General features: G+C 48.2%; 1 protein-coding gene across 1 annotated transcript; it reads left to right on the top strand.

Moving 5' to 3' along the window:
- Positions 1–7,454: 7,454 nt before the first annotated feature.
- On the top strand, positions 7,455–8,099 carry LOC119434901 (uncharacterized). Its single transcript, XM_037701932.1, has one exon. It carries the CDS (start codon positions 7,455–7,457, stop codon positions 8,097–8,099), a length of 645 nt encoding a protein of 214 aa, XP_037557860.1.
- The last annotated feature ends 12,308 nt before the right edge of the window (positions 8,100–20,407 follow it).

The following is a 20,407-nucleotide window of genomic DNA, read 5'->3' as shown; positions in this document are numbered from 1 at the left end:
GCCGTCATTGCGCGTTGCATAGCGCAGCTTGCAACAAAGAAACTGCGTTCCAATGCCGACACCGCGTTCCAGGAGACCCGCTCCGTGAATGCGTCTCTCTCTCTCTCTCTCTCTCGCTCTCATAGCCCGCAAAACCTCTTCACCTCGCAGAGCACGAGTGTACGAACGCGCCAGCTGTGGACGAAGACGACGACGCTCGAACGCAATCATATGGTTCGCATAAACGCGCGTTCTGCAAGCGTGGCTGTATAGCCTAGTAGCCGGCGCTCGCCTTCGGAGCGAGGGTACGCGGATTCGAATCCCGCCTCGGCAAGAAATATTATTATTGCGATAGCAATTATATGGACACTCAAAAGCAGATTTATGCCGTCCGCGTCGCCGTCGCCGTCGCCGTGAGGTTCCGTATGACGTCAATGGAGATGAAATCGTCGCCGCGCGCCGAACGCTGTATGTGCGTGATGATGATAAGTGGTTCTTGAGGGAAAGGGAAAGGTTGGCGCTATCTTCTGCAGCCCTTGAGGGAGCACGGCTCAGCGCCAAAACGACAGGGCGCGAGGGGCGCGCGCTTTCACGGGGAGTGAACGCACGGCGGAAAACAAACGCGCGTTCTGCGCCGTGCTCGCTTAAGGGCTGCAGAAGTAGCCGTCTCTTTCCTCCTTTACAATCACCAATATGTAGAGCAAACGCGCCTTCTTCCGACGCGCGAGAGGCCGTGGGGGAGGGGGGAGGGGGAGGGAAGGGAGGCGACGTTTAGCTGCGGCACCAAGTGCCTATTTATATCAGAGGCTCCGGCAACAGTCACCACCGCCGCACGCATTTTGAGCGAACGCGGGCAAAACACCGACGGCGTCGACAACAGTTCTGCGTGTTGCCGGCGCTGCTGCATGTCCAAGTTTATACAGCTGATAAAGCTAATATCATTACTCCGTATAGCTCTCTACAAATTTGCTATCGCAATTGATGCTTCGCCTTTCAGGTGAAACTGCGACATTTTTTTTCTTTCTTAGTAGTTTCTTGATACGCACCACAAATTACGGTTGCCTTAAACAGCTTCGCTGTTAAAATTACAGCTGAGTGCGTCATGCATTGAATACAACAAATAATCGTAAAACATAAAATTCTCTTGAAACTGCAGCGCGCACACAAGAAACGAGGGCAATAAGGCGAAGGGGACAGACATGCGCTGACTCGCAACTCAGTTTATTTTTGGAGGGAAATTACACACATATATGTGTGTAACGCCTGTCTGTCACCTTCGCCTTATTGTGCTCGTTTCTTGTGTGCGCGCTGCAGTTTCAAGATGAATAGCAACGAACTCGCCCAACTTTCAGAACTTTTACATAAAATTCTCATCCACATAACCGTAGCACGAAGCACAATAAATCCATACAGGGTTCTCAGATAGAAAGCTTAGCAGTTGATGAAAATTCCACCTGACTTAGGGGTTTGAACACAGGACCAATGCCTCCCCATAGTGGTCGCTCTGCTAGCTTTCTTCCCGAGGGAAGACCGTGTGAATGTCCTTTGTAGCCTCGTGCTGCAATCTGGCAGAAACAAGTTCCTCTTTTTTGAATCTGCCTCCACTTTGCGGGCTTTGGCAGAACTCATCTGCAAAAACACCTTAAACAAAATGTTAGGTCTAACCTTAAGACACAGGAAGATAGCGGTGTGGATCCGAGAGCAAACGGGGATCGCCGATATTCTAATTCACATTAAGAAAAATGGAGCTGGGCAGGCCATGTAATGCGTAGGATGGATAACGGTGGACGATTAGGGTTACAGAATGGATACCATGAGGAGTGCTGTCGAGGACGGCAGAAAACTAGGTGGGGTGATTATGTTAGGAAATTTGCAGGCACAAGTTGGAATCAGCTGGCGCAAGACAGGGGGTAATTGGGGATTACAGGTAGAGGCCTTCGTCCTGCAGCGGATATAAGTATAGGCTGTTGATGATGATAATGATGATCTCCAACACAATAATTAGTAGTCGTCAAGAGTAGCATAGTGGGTGCTCTCCAACACAAATAATTAGTAGTCGTCAAGAGTAGCATAGTGGGTGCCAAGTGAAGGGAAGTGCTGTCTGGTGAATTACACTGCAAGCCCACACTTCAAACAGAACTCGATCACACTAAAACATGATGAATAATACTAACACTTGGACAACCTAAAAACTACTTAACAAACACTAAACATGCTCTTATTTCCACGTATACGTTAGTCTGTGGCGTCTAGTCTATGAAAGTCAGGCAACCCTGGCCTACCGCTGAGACGCTACAAAGAAGAGTCGTCTTACTGCACTCGTCGTCGCACGTATGTTCCTGTCTGAAGCTCATCGGCTCTTTTCCCAAGAAGTCGGTGCTCTTGTCGATGGTGTAATCGTTACCTTGCCGTCGTCACGTCGCCTCGTTCGTCTTAGAAGTCGGCGTCTCGTACTTCGTCAGTGATGTGGCGAGGCATTGCTTAGGCCTAATTTAGGACGGCATCCCGACGTTAGGCCGACGTTAGGCCGACGTTAGGCTGACGTTAGGCCTAACGCCGAGGAATATCGAACGTGCCGGTCTGCCGCAGAAGAGGGATCCTCTCTGGGGTGCCCGGTCCCGCCGTGAGAGGCTGCAGCCAGTCCAGGGGCCTCGCTCGAACTTTGCCGAGGTCCACGGCCACACCTTGGACGGCCAACGTCACGGACTGAGCCAGACCCCCAAGTCTCTCGTCGCCAGAGCGTAGCTGACGATGCGACTTTCCTGGCCCGGAGCCACGTCGATAATCGCCGGGCAGCGCCGTTCATCCTTCGATTACGCCTCGGGTCACGCGCCTCGAGGGCTCGTGCCGTTCCGAACGCCGTGCCTCGATCTCGTGCTCCTCTTCCTTTTCGCGCCGCAGGCGGCCTCTTACATATGACAGGGTCCCTTTATTGAATACCGCTCAACTATCCCATGTACCACTGCGCCAGCACTCGCGTAGTTGTCACAGCACGTCGCCAATTCTACATGCTCATTCTGAAATCAAATAAAATAATGGCGTTTAACGTTACAAAGCAACTCACGGGCCTTGAGTAACGCCGTAGTGCAGGGCTTATCATTAATGTAGAACAGCTGCGCTTTTTTTTACCGCGCACCTATGTCCAAGTACACGATCGCTTTGTGCATTCCTCCCTATGCGGCCGCCGGCCGGGAACCGAATGCACAATCACGTGCTCGGCTCCTGGACACCATAGTCCTCAGTACTCAGATTACGGAAGCATCCTATCACAGTATCAAACGAAAAGGAAAAAAAGCGGGATAGCGTCTTTGTCCCAATGCCGTATAGCAAGAATCACCGTAGTGCATTTTTAAATCACAGGTCTGGGACACATCACTCGAAAGGCGATATACTCTCCACCTGCCAGAAAAAGAGGAACAGATCGCTCACTTTATCCCCAAAGATTACTTCCAACTCGGAAACGGCCTCTCCTATATAGCTCAATAATTGCCTTAACGTTAGGTTGGTTTTCGTCGCGGTGCAGGGTGCTCCCGGGATCTAAAGGACGCTGCTGTACGCTCTGTGGTGTGTCACGTGGCGGCGAAGTCTGTGGATTTGGCCTCCGGCATTGCCTACTACCTGACGCTCATCGCCAGGGCCTTAGTGCTGGAGTGAGTATGGTATATATTGAGTACAATCATGAGCTATTGTTCAAATGTGCACAGAAAAAGAAAGCTCTGCAAATTAAGGACGGCTCAATGATATCAGTTCGTGTTTTCATTCTGCGTTTTGTGACTGTTGTTTTACTACGTATCGCTGTGTTTCAAGTTTCGCTCATATTGTAGTGGCTGTGGACTATTTCGAGTGTGGCTTTCCTAGAGTTTTTATTTTATAATGCTTTTCTAGTGAGGTTCTTGAATTTCCTAGGAACTTTCACGGTCCAGAGTGAACCAGCGGCATTGCCAACACCATCAAAACTAAACGGAACTGCAGACTGCCATAGGAAGGTACCAAATATCGTTAATTACCGACCTATCATGGCAAAGAACCAGCGCTATGCCCTGTGCCCTTGTGGCATAGGCATAACACACCAAACCTCTTGCACTCTTTAGTGAAGACTATTTATAAAATAATATCAACTGCCATTGCGCTACATGTTGACAAATACTTGATGTTAGCATTGTTTATTTATTTAGAAGTGTGTGCCATTTCTATCATTTCTTTCTACACCCTTTTTGTCCGAATTAGTTTGTAGCGTTATTCTCATTGCGTGCGTTGCCACCCCCTCCCAGCCCCGCCCCCAATCTTATATGCCACGCCCGTAAGGGCCTTTACACTCAATAAACAGAAAAAGAGAAGTCAGGCAGAACACATCACTGGTCTGACGCATGTCCATGTAAGCGAAGCTTTCTTTGTTTTGGAGAGGGTGCACTAAAACACAACACATGGTATGTATAATGTGCAGGTCTCTTTAGTTGCATATTAGGACGTGTCCGTGGTTTCGTATCATTGCATGATTGCGGATAATACCGGTTTGTGGACTATAAAGTAAAACGCGTAGTTAACGGCTTCCATATTAACAATTGCTGTGATGAACACATGATCGATATGTCTACCAATCTTGGCTCATCACGTCGTCTCATACCGGCAAGTCGTTTTCAGTCGCAACTTCTCTTTCGCGGCCTGCCGAAAGACAGATGATGATGATTTCCGAGTGCTTAATTCGCTTGCGACTACGCGCATTCGTCATACATTTCATGGGGATATAACACATGAGGCGCGCAACCTTTAGTCAAACAGAACTGTCGACCGGGGCTGATTAACGATGCGCTTAGAGTTCACGATGTATCGTCCAAATTAGGCACTATATAAGCCGATACATTTCTGTATAATTGTGCCACACTTTCCGAGAATTGTGAGAAGGCAGCGTTTTATGTCAGTGTGCACCTGCGAATCGATACTGGTTAGAAGCAGACACCGAAGTAGAGAGCAGAGGCTAAGAAAGCTTCGCTTTATTAAAGGGAAAACAATATTCCGGCAGGACCTATGGCACTGTGACTACCAGCGTTAATGGGATTAGCCTTCAAGCAATATAGTGATACACCGTATTGCTGAAGACATTTTTATTGAATATCCGGAGCGCTCACTCTTAAGATTTACGTTGCTTCGGCTATATGTGATTTAGCCTGTCTCCAAGATCGGCCTACTTTCCTATGCCACTTAGTCGCCAGGGTGGGCCGTGTTCTGTAGCAAATAAAGAAGAAGGTGCGCTGAGCACGCGCAGCAGCCACGGCACTGCTCGCTGTGTAGCTACCAGATGAAGAACGAGTCAGATATCCGGGTCTGGGTCTAATCCCCGTCGCTGTTTGCTAAATTACAAGTTGGGGCCGAAACCCGCCCTGTCGTCTGGCCCTCGCGTTCCCGCAATGGTGCAACTCCGCACCAAGTGCGGCTTCGTCCGGAGGGCCATTCACCAAGGCCATTTCGACAATCGACGCCCTGCAGTCAGATGAGGCCACCGCAGTGCGGCTGCTACACCAGCACCTCGAGCTCGTCTTGGCCAAGCAGGCGGAACTCGTCGAGTTCGACCGCGCAATACGCGAGACGCTCACGGATGCAGACCTGGAAGCAGACCTGACCACAGCTTTCGAATATGAACAACAGGTTAGCTTCACCAAGACAAGCGTGGGCCTGGCTACCGAGCCGCGGCCACCGATCCTTCCTTGTCCTACCGCGCAACTTGTCTCGCCAGGTACGGAGTGTAGCCCGCGGCGTCTTTCGCCCGCGTTGCCCAGACAAAGCTGCACATCCCGAGGTTTTCTTGGGAGCGACGCGACTGGCAAGGCTTTTGGGACCAATACCAGACACGTATTCACGGCAATGACTCGCTATCGAAGACAGACAAATTTAAATATCTGCTGACGTACCTGTCCGGGTCAGCTAAGACAAATTCCGGGTATCCGCCTGGCCGATACAAAGTACTATGTCGCCATCAAGGTGCTGTCTGACCGGTTCAGCCGCTGCGACATGCTGGTCGATGACCATCTGGCCCACCTACTCGCAATAGAACCCATTCGCAGTTCAATAGATCTCGACAAGTTTCGAAATCTCTATAACGAGATCACTTTCCGCACAAGCACACTGGAGGACCTTGGCGTTTCACCAGATGAGTATGCTGCTGTTCTGCGACGCGTCATCATGAAGGCCTTACCACCTGACCTTGGTATGCTGTACCGTCAGCGGCTGAAGGAGGCTTCGTTGAACCACGATGACACGGCAGCGATTACAGAAGACAAGTCCCATCAAGTAAAACATCTGATGACCTGCCTACGAATTCAAGTCAAAGTGAAGGAGGAAGGCGCCTTCGACCTAGCCAGCTCACCTGCAATCCAGCGGCATGATCCACGTGAATCGCGACCTCTGGAGCTAAACCCATCGTCTTCAGCGGCTCTATCAACTGTAGTGAGGTCCCCGTTTACGCGTCCCTGCCTCCTGTGCAACACGTCACACCACACAGTTCAGGAATGCTCCACGTCGCTCACTTCAGAAGAAAAGCGCAGGAAGCTTCAGGCGCGCAGGCGCTGCTTCCGCTGCGCCAAGGGCAACTACGTTGTCAGTGAATGCCGAAACGCCAGGAACATGGAATGCGCCCACTGTGCTGGACAGCACTTGGCGTCGCTGTGAAACGTGTGTACTCCGACTCAAAACAAAGCAAAGCAAAACAAGGCAACACGTCTGCGCCATCCGTGCAATGCGCAAGCGGGCAGGAGTCCGTCGACACACCTCCTCCTGCAACATCTGTGACCACGAGTGGCATCGGTCTCATGCCGGTATTCCTTCAGACGGGCATAGCTTGGGATGTCGCACCAGCAAGGTCAATTTTGTTGCGTTTCCTACTATACGCGGGCAGTCTGCCCACTTTCATTTGGCAGGACGTTTCTCGAACACTTAATTGACCTGCTCAAGGCGTTGAGCGGCTCAACCTATTCACGTTCGGGTAAACTCAGCGCCTGTGACCCTGACATGTACCGAGTATCCGTTACACTCCGCAGCCAGCACAGTACCAAGGAGACTACTATAGGTGCCCTCGAAGTGCCCGAAATCTCTGCGGTAACCAGCCCACCAGCGGATGGCGCGATCGTCACCATGATGACACACTGCGGTCTTGTTCCCGCTGATGCACGCTCTGTGGCGACGATTTTCCTGAAGGACGTGATCAGCATCCTGATAGGCTCCGACCTCTACTGGGAGATTGTAACCGGACAGATAATTCAACTATCGCCACAGGTTACGGCAGTGCAGACCCTTTCTGGGTGGACCATCCACGGAATGCTCCACGATTTATCCAAAGGTTCCGGTTGTTCAAACCACATCACTCTTCCTTGCTGGGAGAGCCTAAGGCAAACGACGCCTCACTAGACGTGGACATCTCTTCTGTGTGGCGCCAAGACACCCTCGGCGTGCAAGATGATTCTGACGGTAAACATGACGCCCACATGGCTCTCGAGGAGTTCGAACGCCACGTTTCGAAGAAAGGAGGACGCTACCAGGCTCATCTCCTTATTCGGGCGCCAGGTCTCGACGCCGGCCACAACTTCTCCGTTGCTAGGCAGAGGCTCTTGCTGCAGCTCCGACGCTTTAAGCAACAACCAGATCTTCTCGCCCAGTATGACAAGATGATCCAGACTTATTTTGACGAATGTCACGCCGAACGAGTTCCCGACCAAGACGTGTCCTTCAAGTCGAGCACGTACTACATGCCGCATCATGGAGTGACTCGACGCCAAGCAGTCACTACCGAACTCAGAGTTGTTATCGACGCATCGTCTCATGCTCCGGGTCTACCAGCCCTGAACAGCGTGCTTATCGAAGGACCAAAAATGAATGATGATTTATTGAAACTGCTGCTCAACTTCAGGTTTCATCAAATCGTTATGGTGGCTGACATAAAGGAGTACCTGCAGATGGTCATTCGGCCCGCTGACAGAGATGCACTCCATTTCTTGTGGATCGCTCATCTCCCGACGCAGCCTAAACCATTGAGCCATTGTTCAGTGGCGGATGACCCGCGTTCCGTTCGGTGCCACGTCCAGCCTGTTTCTGCTAGCGGTAACGCTGCATCATCACTTTTCTGCCACTGAAAGCCAATTTCCCGACACCAGTGGCATGCCTCGAGAATACTTTATGTAGGCGATTTGGTAGTCGTGCGAACAGCGTTTAGAAAGTGCCCCAAATTTATGCGGGGCAAAGACCATTCTAGAGGACGCCGGCTTGGAGATTGGTAAATAGGCATTAAATCACTCAGTACTGCGAGAACACTTGCAGAAGGACGGGCTCTCTTTTAAAGACGAAGGTGGCGATCCATACACCATGACAGTCTTAGGGCTTTGCTGGGAGAGAAGCGACGATTCAATCATCGTCCGCAGACCAGGTCATTAAGTTTGTATCACCATCAGCCTCTATTTATGTCCACAACAGGACAAAAGCCTCCCCCTGTGATCTCCAATTAGCCCTGTCTTGCGCTAGCTAATTCCAACTTCGCCCAAGATTTCCTAACTTCATAACCCCACCTAGTTTCCTGCCGTCCTCGACTGCGCTTCCCTTCTCTTGGTATCCATTCTGTAACTCTAATGGTTTACCGGTTATCCATCCTACGCATTACATGGCCTGCCCAGCTCCATTTTCCCCCTTGATGTCAACTAGAATCAGCTATCCCCATTTTTTCTCTGATCCACGCCGTTGTCTTCCTGTCTCTTAACTTTAGGCCTAACAATATTCGTTCCGTCGCCCTTTGTGCGGTCCTTAACGTGTCTCGAGCTTCTTTGTTAACCTCCAAGTTTCTGGCCCATGTGTTAGCAGGTAGAATGCAATGATTGTACACTTTTCTTTTCAACGACAGCGGTAAGCTCCCAGTCAGGATTTGGCAATGCACTCCAACTCAATTTTATTCTTCTGTAAATTTCGGTCTCATGATCAGGTCCCCTGTGGGTAATTGACCAAGATAAACGTACTCTTTACAGACTCTAGAGGCTGACTGGCGATCCTGAATTCTTGTTGCCTTGCCAGGCTATTAAGATTGTTTGTCTTCTGCATATTAATTTTCAACCCGACTCTTACACTTTCTCGATTTAGGTCTTTAATCATTTGCTGTAATTCGTCCCCATGTTGCTGAATAAGACAATGTGATCTGGAAACCGAAGGTTGCTGAGATATTCACCGTTGATCATCACGCCTAAGCCTTCCCAGTCTAAGAGCTTGAATACTTCTTCGAAGCATGCAGTAATATCATTGGAGAAAGTGTGTCTCCTTGCCTGACCCCTTTCTTGGTAGGCATGTTTCTACTTTTTTTGTGGAGAAGCAGGTTGCTGTGCAATCCTTGTAGATATTGCGAAGATATTCACGTATGCCTCCTGTACTCCTTCATTACTCAATGCCTATGACTGTGGTATCTCTACTGAATCAAATCAAAAAGTTTCTATCAAACCATGCCTATAACGAAACGAACAATTCTTCACGGCTTTGCAAGGCTGTACCATCCCCTTTTCTTTCTCGCACCATTCTCCGTCGGGCCAAGTTGATTTTTCAAATGTCTGGAAGTTGGCAGCACTCATGGATTGTCGGCGACCTCAAGAGCATCTCACCGCGTGGAATGGCTGGGTTTCCAAACTTCCGACTTGAGCAAGGTTCATCTACCCCGACAAGTCAACAGGCCACAGAAACACGTAGTTGGAGTCACGGAGCTGCCTATTTTCGCAGACGCTAGTCTGCGGGCGTATGGCGTTGCAGTCTACGTGTGTTCCGAATAGATGAACTCCCGCGCGCCCAGTACAATCTTTTACTGAGCAAGGATGAATCGCGCCATTTAAGCCCCTGTCGCTGCCTCGTTTAGAGCTTCTTGCCTGCTGACGGCTGCCCGCCTCTACATCTACATGAGAGGATATCGTGTTTCGAAGCAGCAAGCAGACCGTTTTTCTGGACCGACTCCCAGATAGCCAGCATTGGATGTCGCAAGATCCCGGCGTCGCGACCTGTATGTCAGAAATATGGTCGCAGAAATACAGCGACTGACACAGCAACAAGTGGACCCACTGCAGAAGCAAAGAAAATCCTGCCGTCTTACTCGCAAGAGTATCGCGGCGGTCACGCTCCTGCGTTCGTCAGTGCGGTGAAAAGGCCTTACTTGGCTTTCTTTACCCATGCACCATTTGGAGAGCGACGTTACCTGCTCAATCCCCTTAACCGCTCACGTCTTAGCTTCAGACGCCACATGCATGGTCACCACCTTGCAACCGCAATCGTAGCTCCAAATCGCAGACTACAGCCAGTACTCGCGCCGTCTTCGGATTACTGCATGGGCCTAGCGTTTCATCAGCAACACAGGGCTACGACGAGCCCCTACGTCCGGACCACTGACTGCTCAGAAATCTAACGAGCCGAGCATTACTGGATTAAAACGAGTCCAGCAGTGCACTTTTCGGACGACATAGAAGCACTTTCAGCTAGTAAACCGGTACCAGCTTCATCTCACCTGCTGCTTCTACGTCCGTTCCTCGACAAGAATGGGTTTTATCCGCATTGGGAGGACGTCTCCAGCTTTTGACAGGCCTTCGGTCAGTCCGCCATGCTGTAGTGCTTCTTGGCCGTGAAGTTGGTCGCACAGCTGCTCATTCGTTACACCCACGAACGGATCTTAACTCTGGCGTCGAGCAGACACTCACCGAGCTACGCGAACGCTGACTGCTAAAAAGGGGCCAAGCAGTGACGTCTGCCTTGAGAGGATGTCCGATTTGCAGAAGACGCAATCTCGCACTAGAGTCAGTGCGAGATTGCGCGATCTCGCACTTTGGTACATTGGAGGTACCAAAGTAGAACTGTGAGGGGGACCTCATGTTTTCCAATGCATACGATATAATCACATAAACAGCAGCAGGATTCATCCAACAAGCGATGACGACTTTACACAACTCAGAATGTTATATAAAAACAAAATAACAAGATAATACAATAAAAATAAAGAAATATCATTAAAAGTTATTTATTATGATAACCTAAGAAAGGCAAAAAATGATATAAAGACAGTTTAACTTGTGAATTTAAAAAAATACAACACGAACGTATTTATTTAAAATCTATATGAACAATAAGAGTGGAGAAATTGACAAAAATACTTGAAAACCACGTCCGCAAAAAAAGACAAAGACGAAAAGGAAAATCCGCAAAAAAAATCTGCAAGAAAAAACATCGCAGAGAAGCAGCTCTTCTAACCATTTATTTTTAATTTCGTGTAAAGAGTAGAAAGAAAAGGTATTCTTAATTTCTGCACTAATTGAATTCCAAACACTTATACCAGTGAATCTGAGGGTAAACCTTGTGTGAATTTGATGTGATTTTCGGTGAAAGGAGGTTATTCTGTTGAGAAAACCTTGTGTTGTGTGAATTAACAATGTGACACAAAGAAAGGACGTCCGTAGGTATGTCAAGTTGAAGGAAGCGAAGCATGAGAAGCGATAACTTATATTGAAATAATACCGAAGGGTAGAATACGAAGAAGTTGGTAAAGAGGCAGGGTATGGCATCGCAGTGGTGTAAATGTCATGAGCCTCAGTGCTTGGTTTTGGAGGAGTTCTAAAGGCTTGAGGTGAGTAGGATATGTGTTCCCCATGTAGACAAACCGTATGTTAAATGGATACCTATATATGCATGATATAACGAAGTAATAAAATGTGGTGCAAAGTATGCACGTGCTTTTAGAGAACATGAATACCAATGACACTTGTGCAGTAATGAACTGACAGGGCAGTGGTATTTTAGGTGTTTGTCAAGGGTAACAGCAAGAAATCTCACTTTTTCGTATATCGGTAGTGCATTGTTATTGAAAGAAATTGTTATGGTATTCTAATACTTTCTTGGACGATTAAAGAGGACAAAAGTTTGCGGGTTCTTCCCCAGGAATCTCACAATTGACCTTAGGCCTCAAACCCGGCAACTGTCTGTACTGCTACGTGTAAATGTGCAAGACCCGTGGTCCGGCTGTGCTGCAGATGGCACTATGAGCCTCCAGGTTCTTACTAGTTATCGTCAAAAAATTAAACTTGCTATCTAGACGCAAAAATCGCTTCGAGTGATCGTGGCTTGCGTTAGCCACGTGCGGAACCTAAATGCTGTAATTTTGATTTCATCGGGCCTAGTAAAGCGGCAGCACTGAGGAGGTCTACCTAGATCTGATTAATTTGCTTGCTTCCTGCTGCAGCATGCTTATCAAAGAAACCGCTTTCGGGTAGAAGTGCCGGTTTCATGCATACATAGCTCGTGTACCAAAAAATTATGACACCTTAGCGAAGAAGTTACGGGCACTATCACGACTGTAATGAGGCCGAATTAAACTTTGAATCTAGAGCTTTCCACCCTGGTTCTTTAGCTTTTGCTCAATATAGAGTTTTATTCGCCCGTTTTTCATGCACATGAATCTGCTGGTCCGCCTAAGCACATAACGCTTGTCGGCTGACCTGGCAGGTGGTAGATACATCAGCTACAGGATACATACCAAGGCTCAATGATACACACACACATCAGATAGCAGGATCCCGCCCTGCGCGACATGAAAAAAGAAATAGAAATAAAGAAAGAAAAATCGATGAACAAAAGCAAGTATAACTTGACAAGTAGCCATAAATAGACTAGACACATCAAGTAATAGTAAACATGCAACGGATCATGACCCTAAAGCCACACAGAAATGTCATTCTTGCATTGTTGCTAAGCACCAATTTCTTATATTTTCACCAGTGTTTCTTCTTTTTACAATATTGCATAAATCATACTGAGATCATTAAATACTGCTCAGACATAATACTTGCTTGGTTTTTACCATAGTTTGTGAAACTGTTGGCTTAACGTATCTGTCTGTTTTCCTCAGTGTAACTTCTTTGTGGACAGCTACCCTGAAATCTCTTGCGAAATAGTGCCGCAGAACCACTGAAAACCTAAACATTTCGCTTACCTTGAGCATGCCGAGTTTAGGGTATTTTCTTCTGCAGACCATAAGACAGTAAGAATGCATTAGTAAGTACACATTAGTACGGGAAAGATTGAGGAAGCCGTAAAATATGGACGCAGCATTAAATCAATAAGAAAAAGCTTGGCATAGGACAAGGCAAGATGTATGCACTGAAAGATAAGCATGGTAATTCATAAGCAATTTCGATGACATAGTAAAAGCAGCGGAATAATTCTATACTGACCTGTACAGTGCCCAAAACAGCCAAGCTACTTTCATTCAAAAGTTATGAACCGGATACAGAGGCTCTTTCTATAACTAGCGCAGAAATTAGAAGGGCCTGAAAGACTGACCAGGGAAAAGCTCGTGGAGAAGATAGAACAACAGTAGATTTAATCAAAGGTGGAGGAGACATCATGCTTGAAAAGCTTGCGGCCCTTTATACGCAATGCCTCACAAACTTCATGTGTACCAGAGCTGGAAGAACGCCAACGTTATACTAATCCATAAGATGGGAGACGTTGGAGAATTGAAAATTACAGGCCCATTGGCTTGCTTTCAGTATTGTATAAAATATCACCAAGGTATTTTCCAATAGAATCAGGCAACACTTGACTTCAGCCAACCAGAGAACAGGCTGGCTTCGGGAAATGATATTCTACGATGGATCATATATATGTCATAAATCAGGTAATTAAGAAATCTGCGGAGTACAATCAACCTCTCTACATGGCTTTCATAGATTATGAAAAGGCATTTGATTCAGTAGAGATACCAGCAGTCATAGAGGCATTGCGGAATCAAGGAGTACTGGAGGCATACGTGAATATTTTAGCAGACATCTACAAGGATTCCACAGCTACCTTGGACCTATCAAGAAGCGGTCAGGCAAGGAGACACAATCTCTCCAATGCTATTCACTGCATGCTTAGAAGAAGTATCAAGCTCTTAGACTGGGAAGGCTTATGAGTGAAGATCAATGGCGAATATCTCAGCAACCTTCGGTTTGCAGATGACATTGTCCTATTCAGTAACAATTAAGACGAATTACAACAAATGATTGAAGACCTTAATCGAGAAAGTGTAAGAATTGGGTTGAAGATGAATATGCAGAAGACAAAGATAATGTTCAATAGCCTGGCAAGGGACAAGAATCCAGGATCGCCAGTCAGCCTCTAGAGTCTCTAAAGGAGTACGTTTATCTAGGTCAATTACTCACAGGGGACCCTGATCACGAGAAAGAAATTTACAGAAAATAAAATTGGGGTGGAGTGCATACGGCAGGCATTACCAAATCCTGACTGGGAGCTTACACTGTCGTTGAAAAGAAAAGAGTACAATCATTGCATTCTACCGGTGCTAACATATGGGGCAGAAACTTGGAGGTTAACAAAGAAGCTCGAGAACAAGTTAAGGACCGCACAAAGAGCGATGGAACGAAAATTCTTATGACTAACGCTCAGAGACAGGAAGAGCGGTGTGGATCAGAGAACAAACGGGGATAGCCGATATTCTAGTTGACATTAGCGGAAGAAATGGAGCTGGGCAGGCCATGTAATGCGTAGGATGGATAACCGGTGGACCATTAGGGTTACAGAATGGATACCAAGAGAAGGAAGCGCAGTCGAGGTCGGCAGAAAACCAGATGGGATGATGAAGTTAGGAAATTTGCAGCGCAAGTGGAATACGCTAGCGCAAGACAGGGGTAATTGGAGATCGAAGGGAGAGGCTTTCGTCCTGCAGTGGACATAAAATAGGCCGATGGATGATGATGATGAGTACGTGTCCAAGTACAGGTGTTGTTAAAAAGCTTTTAGCTTCGCTCTCTCTCGATGGCATGTGATAAATGCCAGACGTGTGCGATATAGTGGGGATATATTACTAACGATGACCGGGCTGCGCGAGGGCTCAGTCATAGTACGCTGGCTTAGCTAGTTATTATTACCGAAGCTGGAGGTTGACAATCTAAAGTTGCATGCGCTAAAGCAAAGACGCCTATATTTTCTCTCGGACTCGCATAGAACATATCATCGCTGTGGATTCGGTGTATGTGCTGCACAGGCCAAGTTTGCGCACGTGCTCACTAAGCTGGCGTCGTCGATTCAAAACGTGTGAATCCGATTACTATTAGGGCTCCTCCGAGTCACCGCGCTATCTTTCGGTTAAAAAGGAGTAGTCAAAGTGACTAACACGGCAATAATACCTTTTACTGACCTATACTAACTTTTTACTACCTATTTAATAACATAAGGGGACCATGCAGGTGCATGGAGGCTAAGTTAGTGAAGTCTACAACCGCTTCCTGGCCGTGGGCTATTATGCCATGTACAGGTAGTCTTTGATTGGACTAACAGTTATGTGCTACGTCCTGGCGCACTTACGTACGGAGAGACTCAAGCGGGGTGGGAAAGGCAAGGAGGTTTATTTATTTATTTATTTATTTATTTATTTATTTGAATACTTTCATGAGCCGCACGGCATTAGAGAAGAGACTAGCATATGCTAGTTTGGAACGAACGAAAGCTTTATAAAGGAGAAGTTTAAGAGAAGAAGGCGCCATTGAAAATTTATGGCGCCGGTACCAAAGCATGCTGCTAGCATTATTAATAACATAATTAACGTGTGGTTGCCAAGACAAGCTAGATAACGTGGACTCCTAAGTATTTGTAACTGCTCGCTTCCTCGACAACGGAACTATTAATGTTATACTGCTAGCGCTGGTGGAACGTTTACGCGATATTCTCGTTAACTTGCACTTCGCTGCGTTGTTTCGTTTTCCCTGCGTTGCACCAACCATAAATATTCTTAAGGTCAGACTGTAGGAATGATGTGTCAGTACTGTAACAGTCAGCTGACGCTGGAACAGAAAATAACCTTTATTGATACAAGCTGTTCGTTTAGAGTCTGGCCCCTGCAGGCACGTGTCGGCATCAACAGCAGGAATCGGTGTTGGGTGTGTCCGATACGAACAGCGCATGCGTATCTTGTACGATACATCTTCCCCGTTTTATTCGTTGTTTGAAACATGTCACTGGTTCACTTGCATGGTTGAAGTTGTGATCGCAGTGAAGCCTGTTAGGCTGCCTCCTGCTTCTGCATGGTGGAACGCCTCACTGTTGGTGTAGACTGTCCGTCCGTGGATGGTGCAGCCACCCCTCTTGGACTGGGAACCTGCTCGTTGACGGGCTCGCACTCACTCTCGGACTCGTCCCTTTTGAGTGTGCTGCTCTTGAAAGGTTCCAGCGTCGCACTTAGATGCCTGCAGTTGCGGCGAAGCTTCTTTCTATCCTCAGTATGCACCCGGTATGACCATGGCGCTTCCACTTGCGCTTTGCGGGTCCACTGTTGGTCACGAACCCTAACCATTTCTCCTTTCCGGCGGCACGGTAGGGATTTCGCACCAGTATCCAGAGATTTGCGCTTGAAGACAGTTGTTCTTGACTGTTGGTTGAAGTCCGGAAGTTGCGTACGTCTTCTGTCTGCAGGAGCTCACCGGCCGACCGACCGTCTTCCAGCGGAGTCGAACGGTAGGAAAGTAGTCCTAGCCAGTAGTCCTGCCGTGTCTCGATTTTTAGGGGCGAAGCTCCTTATAGCGGCACCCGTTCGTCCCCGTCGTAGTAGGTAGCCCCGTCTAGTTTTAGGGGCGAAGCTCCTTATAGGCTCCGTACAGTGAACAGGCGGCGCTGCTGCGCAGCAGCGGTGGCGCGATGCTCAGCGTCGCATGTGGCGGGCGGAGCGAAACTGGGAAGGGGGAAGACCGCGAGATTTCGGAACTACGTATACACGCCTCCGAAAGCCGCACGTATATCCGCGATCCGCCTTCTTTTTTTGTGCGTGTGTGTACGTGAAAGTACAAGCGTGGCCCTCTGTGATGGCAGAAATAGTTTTTGCGGGGTTCAGGCCTATTAAAGGAATAGACGATTACTTTCACGGTGCAGCGTTAACCAGCGGAGACAAGCTCTACGCTGCTTCGCGAGTTGCTTGTGTGAAAGAAGTGGACGGCGTGGACGTTCACGCGAACTGCCGTTCGCAACAGGGAAAGTAAGTAAACGACGTCATCCTTCACTTGAGTAAAGCTTACTGTTATACTAAAATTGAAGTCACTAAACTGGCACCCTGAAAACGTTGTAGTTGACCGATTTCTAATCGACGCCTCACTGTTGGCAATACATGCCTCATTTCGCTCCGGCGCGTTGTACGCCGCGGCCTATCATTTGATGCCCCTGTGACACTGTTACTTTATATTGTCATACAGCTCGATCTGGACCGCGTGCAGCTACACGCTCACTCGTAGGCTGTCGTCAGCACAGTCATGTCGAGTGAGCTAAACGATTCGGATTGTTGGATCGTGTGGCAGTGACCATGCTGTCCTCGTTGACTCGTTTGGGACCCAGTCGGAGCCACCTGCTGCGCTGATAAACGAGATTTATTAACTAGGCGATCTTAATTTACATGACGCGAATGTTCGTTTTTCATCATGTACAATGATCGAAGCTCATTAGGCCCTCTCACAAGATACGATTTCGCTTACGAATTCCTTTCCTTGCATACGCGCTTTGCTTTTACAATGATACATCGCAAAAGTATATCACAAGAAAAATCGCACCATGTGAAACCGCGCTCAAGCGCCAGCGGCCGAAACGAGGATCGTGAATTAGTGCTCGCCAGCACAAAATAGGCTTCCTTGGCATAAAATATTGCTCATCGCACATGCCAGTGCTATGCTGATCATACCGAATGCTACGACAACTGCAAGCAGTCGCCAAATCAGCAAAGTCGTGACAAATTTCTTTTAAATGTTCAGCAGCTGGCCATGGCCGCTGGCGTCGCAACGAGCTGTGAAACGCGCATGTGTAGCACGCTTTACAGAACAAAACCTTCTCACAAATAACAAAGAAGCTGACTTACTTTACTCTCCTCACAGCTGCGATTCATTTTTTTTCGCCGTTCGATCTCATAAGATTTGCCAGGAAACCTGTACAACTTTATCCCGGGCTGGCCTTCGTGGTTGTGACAGCCCTTTACGCAGCAGTATCGCCGGTTCCACTTGCCCTTTTTTTTCACCTCCGACGCTTGCCGATGAAGCGCATGCCATTGCACCGTCGCAAGACGTATAAAAAAAAAGGAGGCTGGTGAACAAAGCAAAACGGCTTCAACCGTGGCCGAGACGAAATGAAGCGCGCGGGAACGAATACTCATCGAGCCGGCCGAGCTGCGGCGCCACTTCCCAACACTGTTGCGTCGCTGCGCCAGATGGCGCCAGAGCAGCCGCAAACTCGACTGTACGGAGCCTATAGCGGCACCCGTTCGTCCCCGTCGTAGTAGGTAGCCACGTCTAGTTTTATGAATTGCTCAATAGATGGCGTTGTTGTCCGTATATGTATGTATACCCATATATACAATAATATGTATACGTATAGTATAACCGGAAGCCGACTTCCGCTTCCGGTTCCACCGGTTCCGCTTCCGTTTCCACTGGTTCTGCTTCTGGTTCCGGAAGCCAGCTTCCAGCCCGCAGAACGCTTCCGGCGTTTTACGAAAAAAAATTCCAAAAGTTGTGTCCGTAGCGCGGAATCGAACCAGGGACCCCTCGCTTCGAACGCGCGGCGCTAACCACTACGCCACGAAGCGCTTTTTATTGCGATAGCAATTATATGGACACTTGCACCGGATTTCTGCCGTCGGCGTCGCCGTCGTCGTCGCCGTGGTCGTCGCCGTCGCCGTCGCCGTGAGGTTCCCTATAGAAAATCTTCGCCGCGCGCCGTATGCCCGACAGGAAGCGTGCGGGGACGCGCGCTATCACGGAGAGCGAACGCACTCAATCTCCCACGCGCAAGCAAGGAAGCGGAAAGCCAGCGCGGAGGAAGCAGGGGGGGGGCACTTCTCTGCCAACAACCGCGCTCGTCGCTCGTCCGCAGTCTCTTATCTCTCCCACGCGCAAGCAAGGAAGCGGGAAGCCAGCGCCGGAGGAAGCGGGGGGGGGGGGGGGGGGGGGCGCACTTCTCTGCCAACAACCGCGCTCGACGCTCGCTCGCACCGTCTCTTATCTCCACACGGCTCTGACCTTTAAGCGCCGTGCATTCGCAGTTCAGTTTCCGTTGAAGCGATAGACCGCACGTACCTTCGCCCGCTGCGGGTATGCTTGCTGCCAGCGTTTTTGACAACGTCTTTCTGCTGTCATTCCATGTGATCTCTTCGTGTTTGTGCGCGCTCACACCACGCTTGTTCATTCAGTTCGTAATAGTCGGGCCACATTTTCCAACTCACGCTACACACGCAATGCTGCCCGGATCGGCAGTGCAGCGCTACAGGTGTGTCCCTTCGCACGCGCTGCCCACGGGAAGCGCTTCCATCAACACCACCGTTTCACACGCGCCTTCTCGTGGTCATCGAGTCTCTCTTCATGTCGGTCTACTTACGCCGCAGCACACCTGCTTACTTAATCAGCTCATGTTTACTACAATTCATATTGCTACCAAAGCCGCTCACCTTACTTCGTATGACATTGCTGTGTTGCTATCGCATTCATTGCTTCGTCCTTAGGGCGAAACTGTGACATTTTTTTTTCTTTCATGGTATTTATTACGAATACGTAAGATATTTCCATAGCGGCCAAAACAGTCAGCCGCGTCTACAAGCACAAAACAAACACTTCACAGTACAATTATTACGGTAAGAGTTCTCTAAAAGGGAGGCAAAAGGATACACTTCAACAACAACGGATACCAGTCTGGTTGGAGTCTCTCTGATCATAAAAGTCTTTCAGCTGTGAAATCATCCGAATGAAATGTGACTTCGAAGATACAATTGGTTCTGCATTCCGATCTAGCATGCGAGTTTTCCATAAACTGTGCAACGCCAGAAGCAGGAGCATATCAAAAGGCACATCGTCACATTGAGGTTGTATCAGATATCGTATTGCATAAGCATTTATATCAAAATCCTTTTTAAAGTCCTTTGGAGAACGTCCCAAAACAATATGGCATCCTTGCAATCAATAAAACAGTGTTCTATGGTTTCCGGTACATTACAGAGACGACAGTTTATCGAAGATACAAAGATTCCTTTCCGATTTAACCAGGTTTTAACAGGTAACGTTTCAGTGTGCACTTTGAAGAAGAATGTTTTAGTGTGAGGAGGAATAGGCATTTTACAGACCCGTGTAAGGACGTCATCTCCAGGTAAGCCGATGTACAGCGATCGGTATAACGGAGGTTTAAAAAGCATATCAATTAGATCTTTATACAGATTTTTCCTTGAGATAGAGAATAAGTACTCATTTGAGAACCTCACTGCAAGAAAACGCACTGAGAGACACACTTCACGCATGAATCCCTGCAAATATGGATGTGAAGCAAAATTTGTCGAAATTACTAAATTTGGTAAAACGTTGACGAGATTAACTTGCAAGAATGCCCGAAGTAATGGATGAGAACAGTCTCGAAAAAAGAC

This window comes from Dermacentor silvarum, unplaced genomic scaffold, assembly GCF_013339745.2.
Source record: "Dermacentor silvarum isolate Dsil-2018 unplaced genomic scaffold, BIME_Dsil_1.4 Seq315, whole genome shotgun sequence".
In the NCBI taxonomy this organism is placed as follows: Eukaryota; Metazoa; Arthropoda; class Arachnida; order Ixodida; family Ixodidae; genus Dermacentor; species Dermacentor silvarum.
This window is presented reverse-complemented; position numbering and strand designations above follow the sequence as displayed.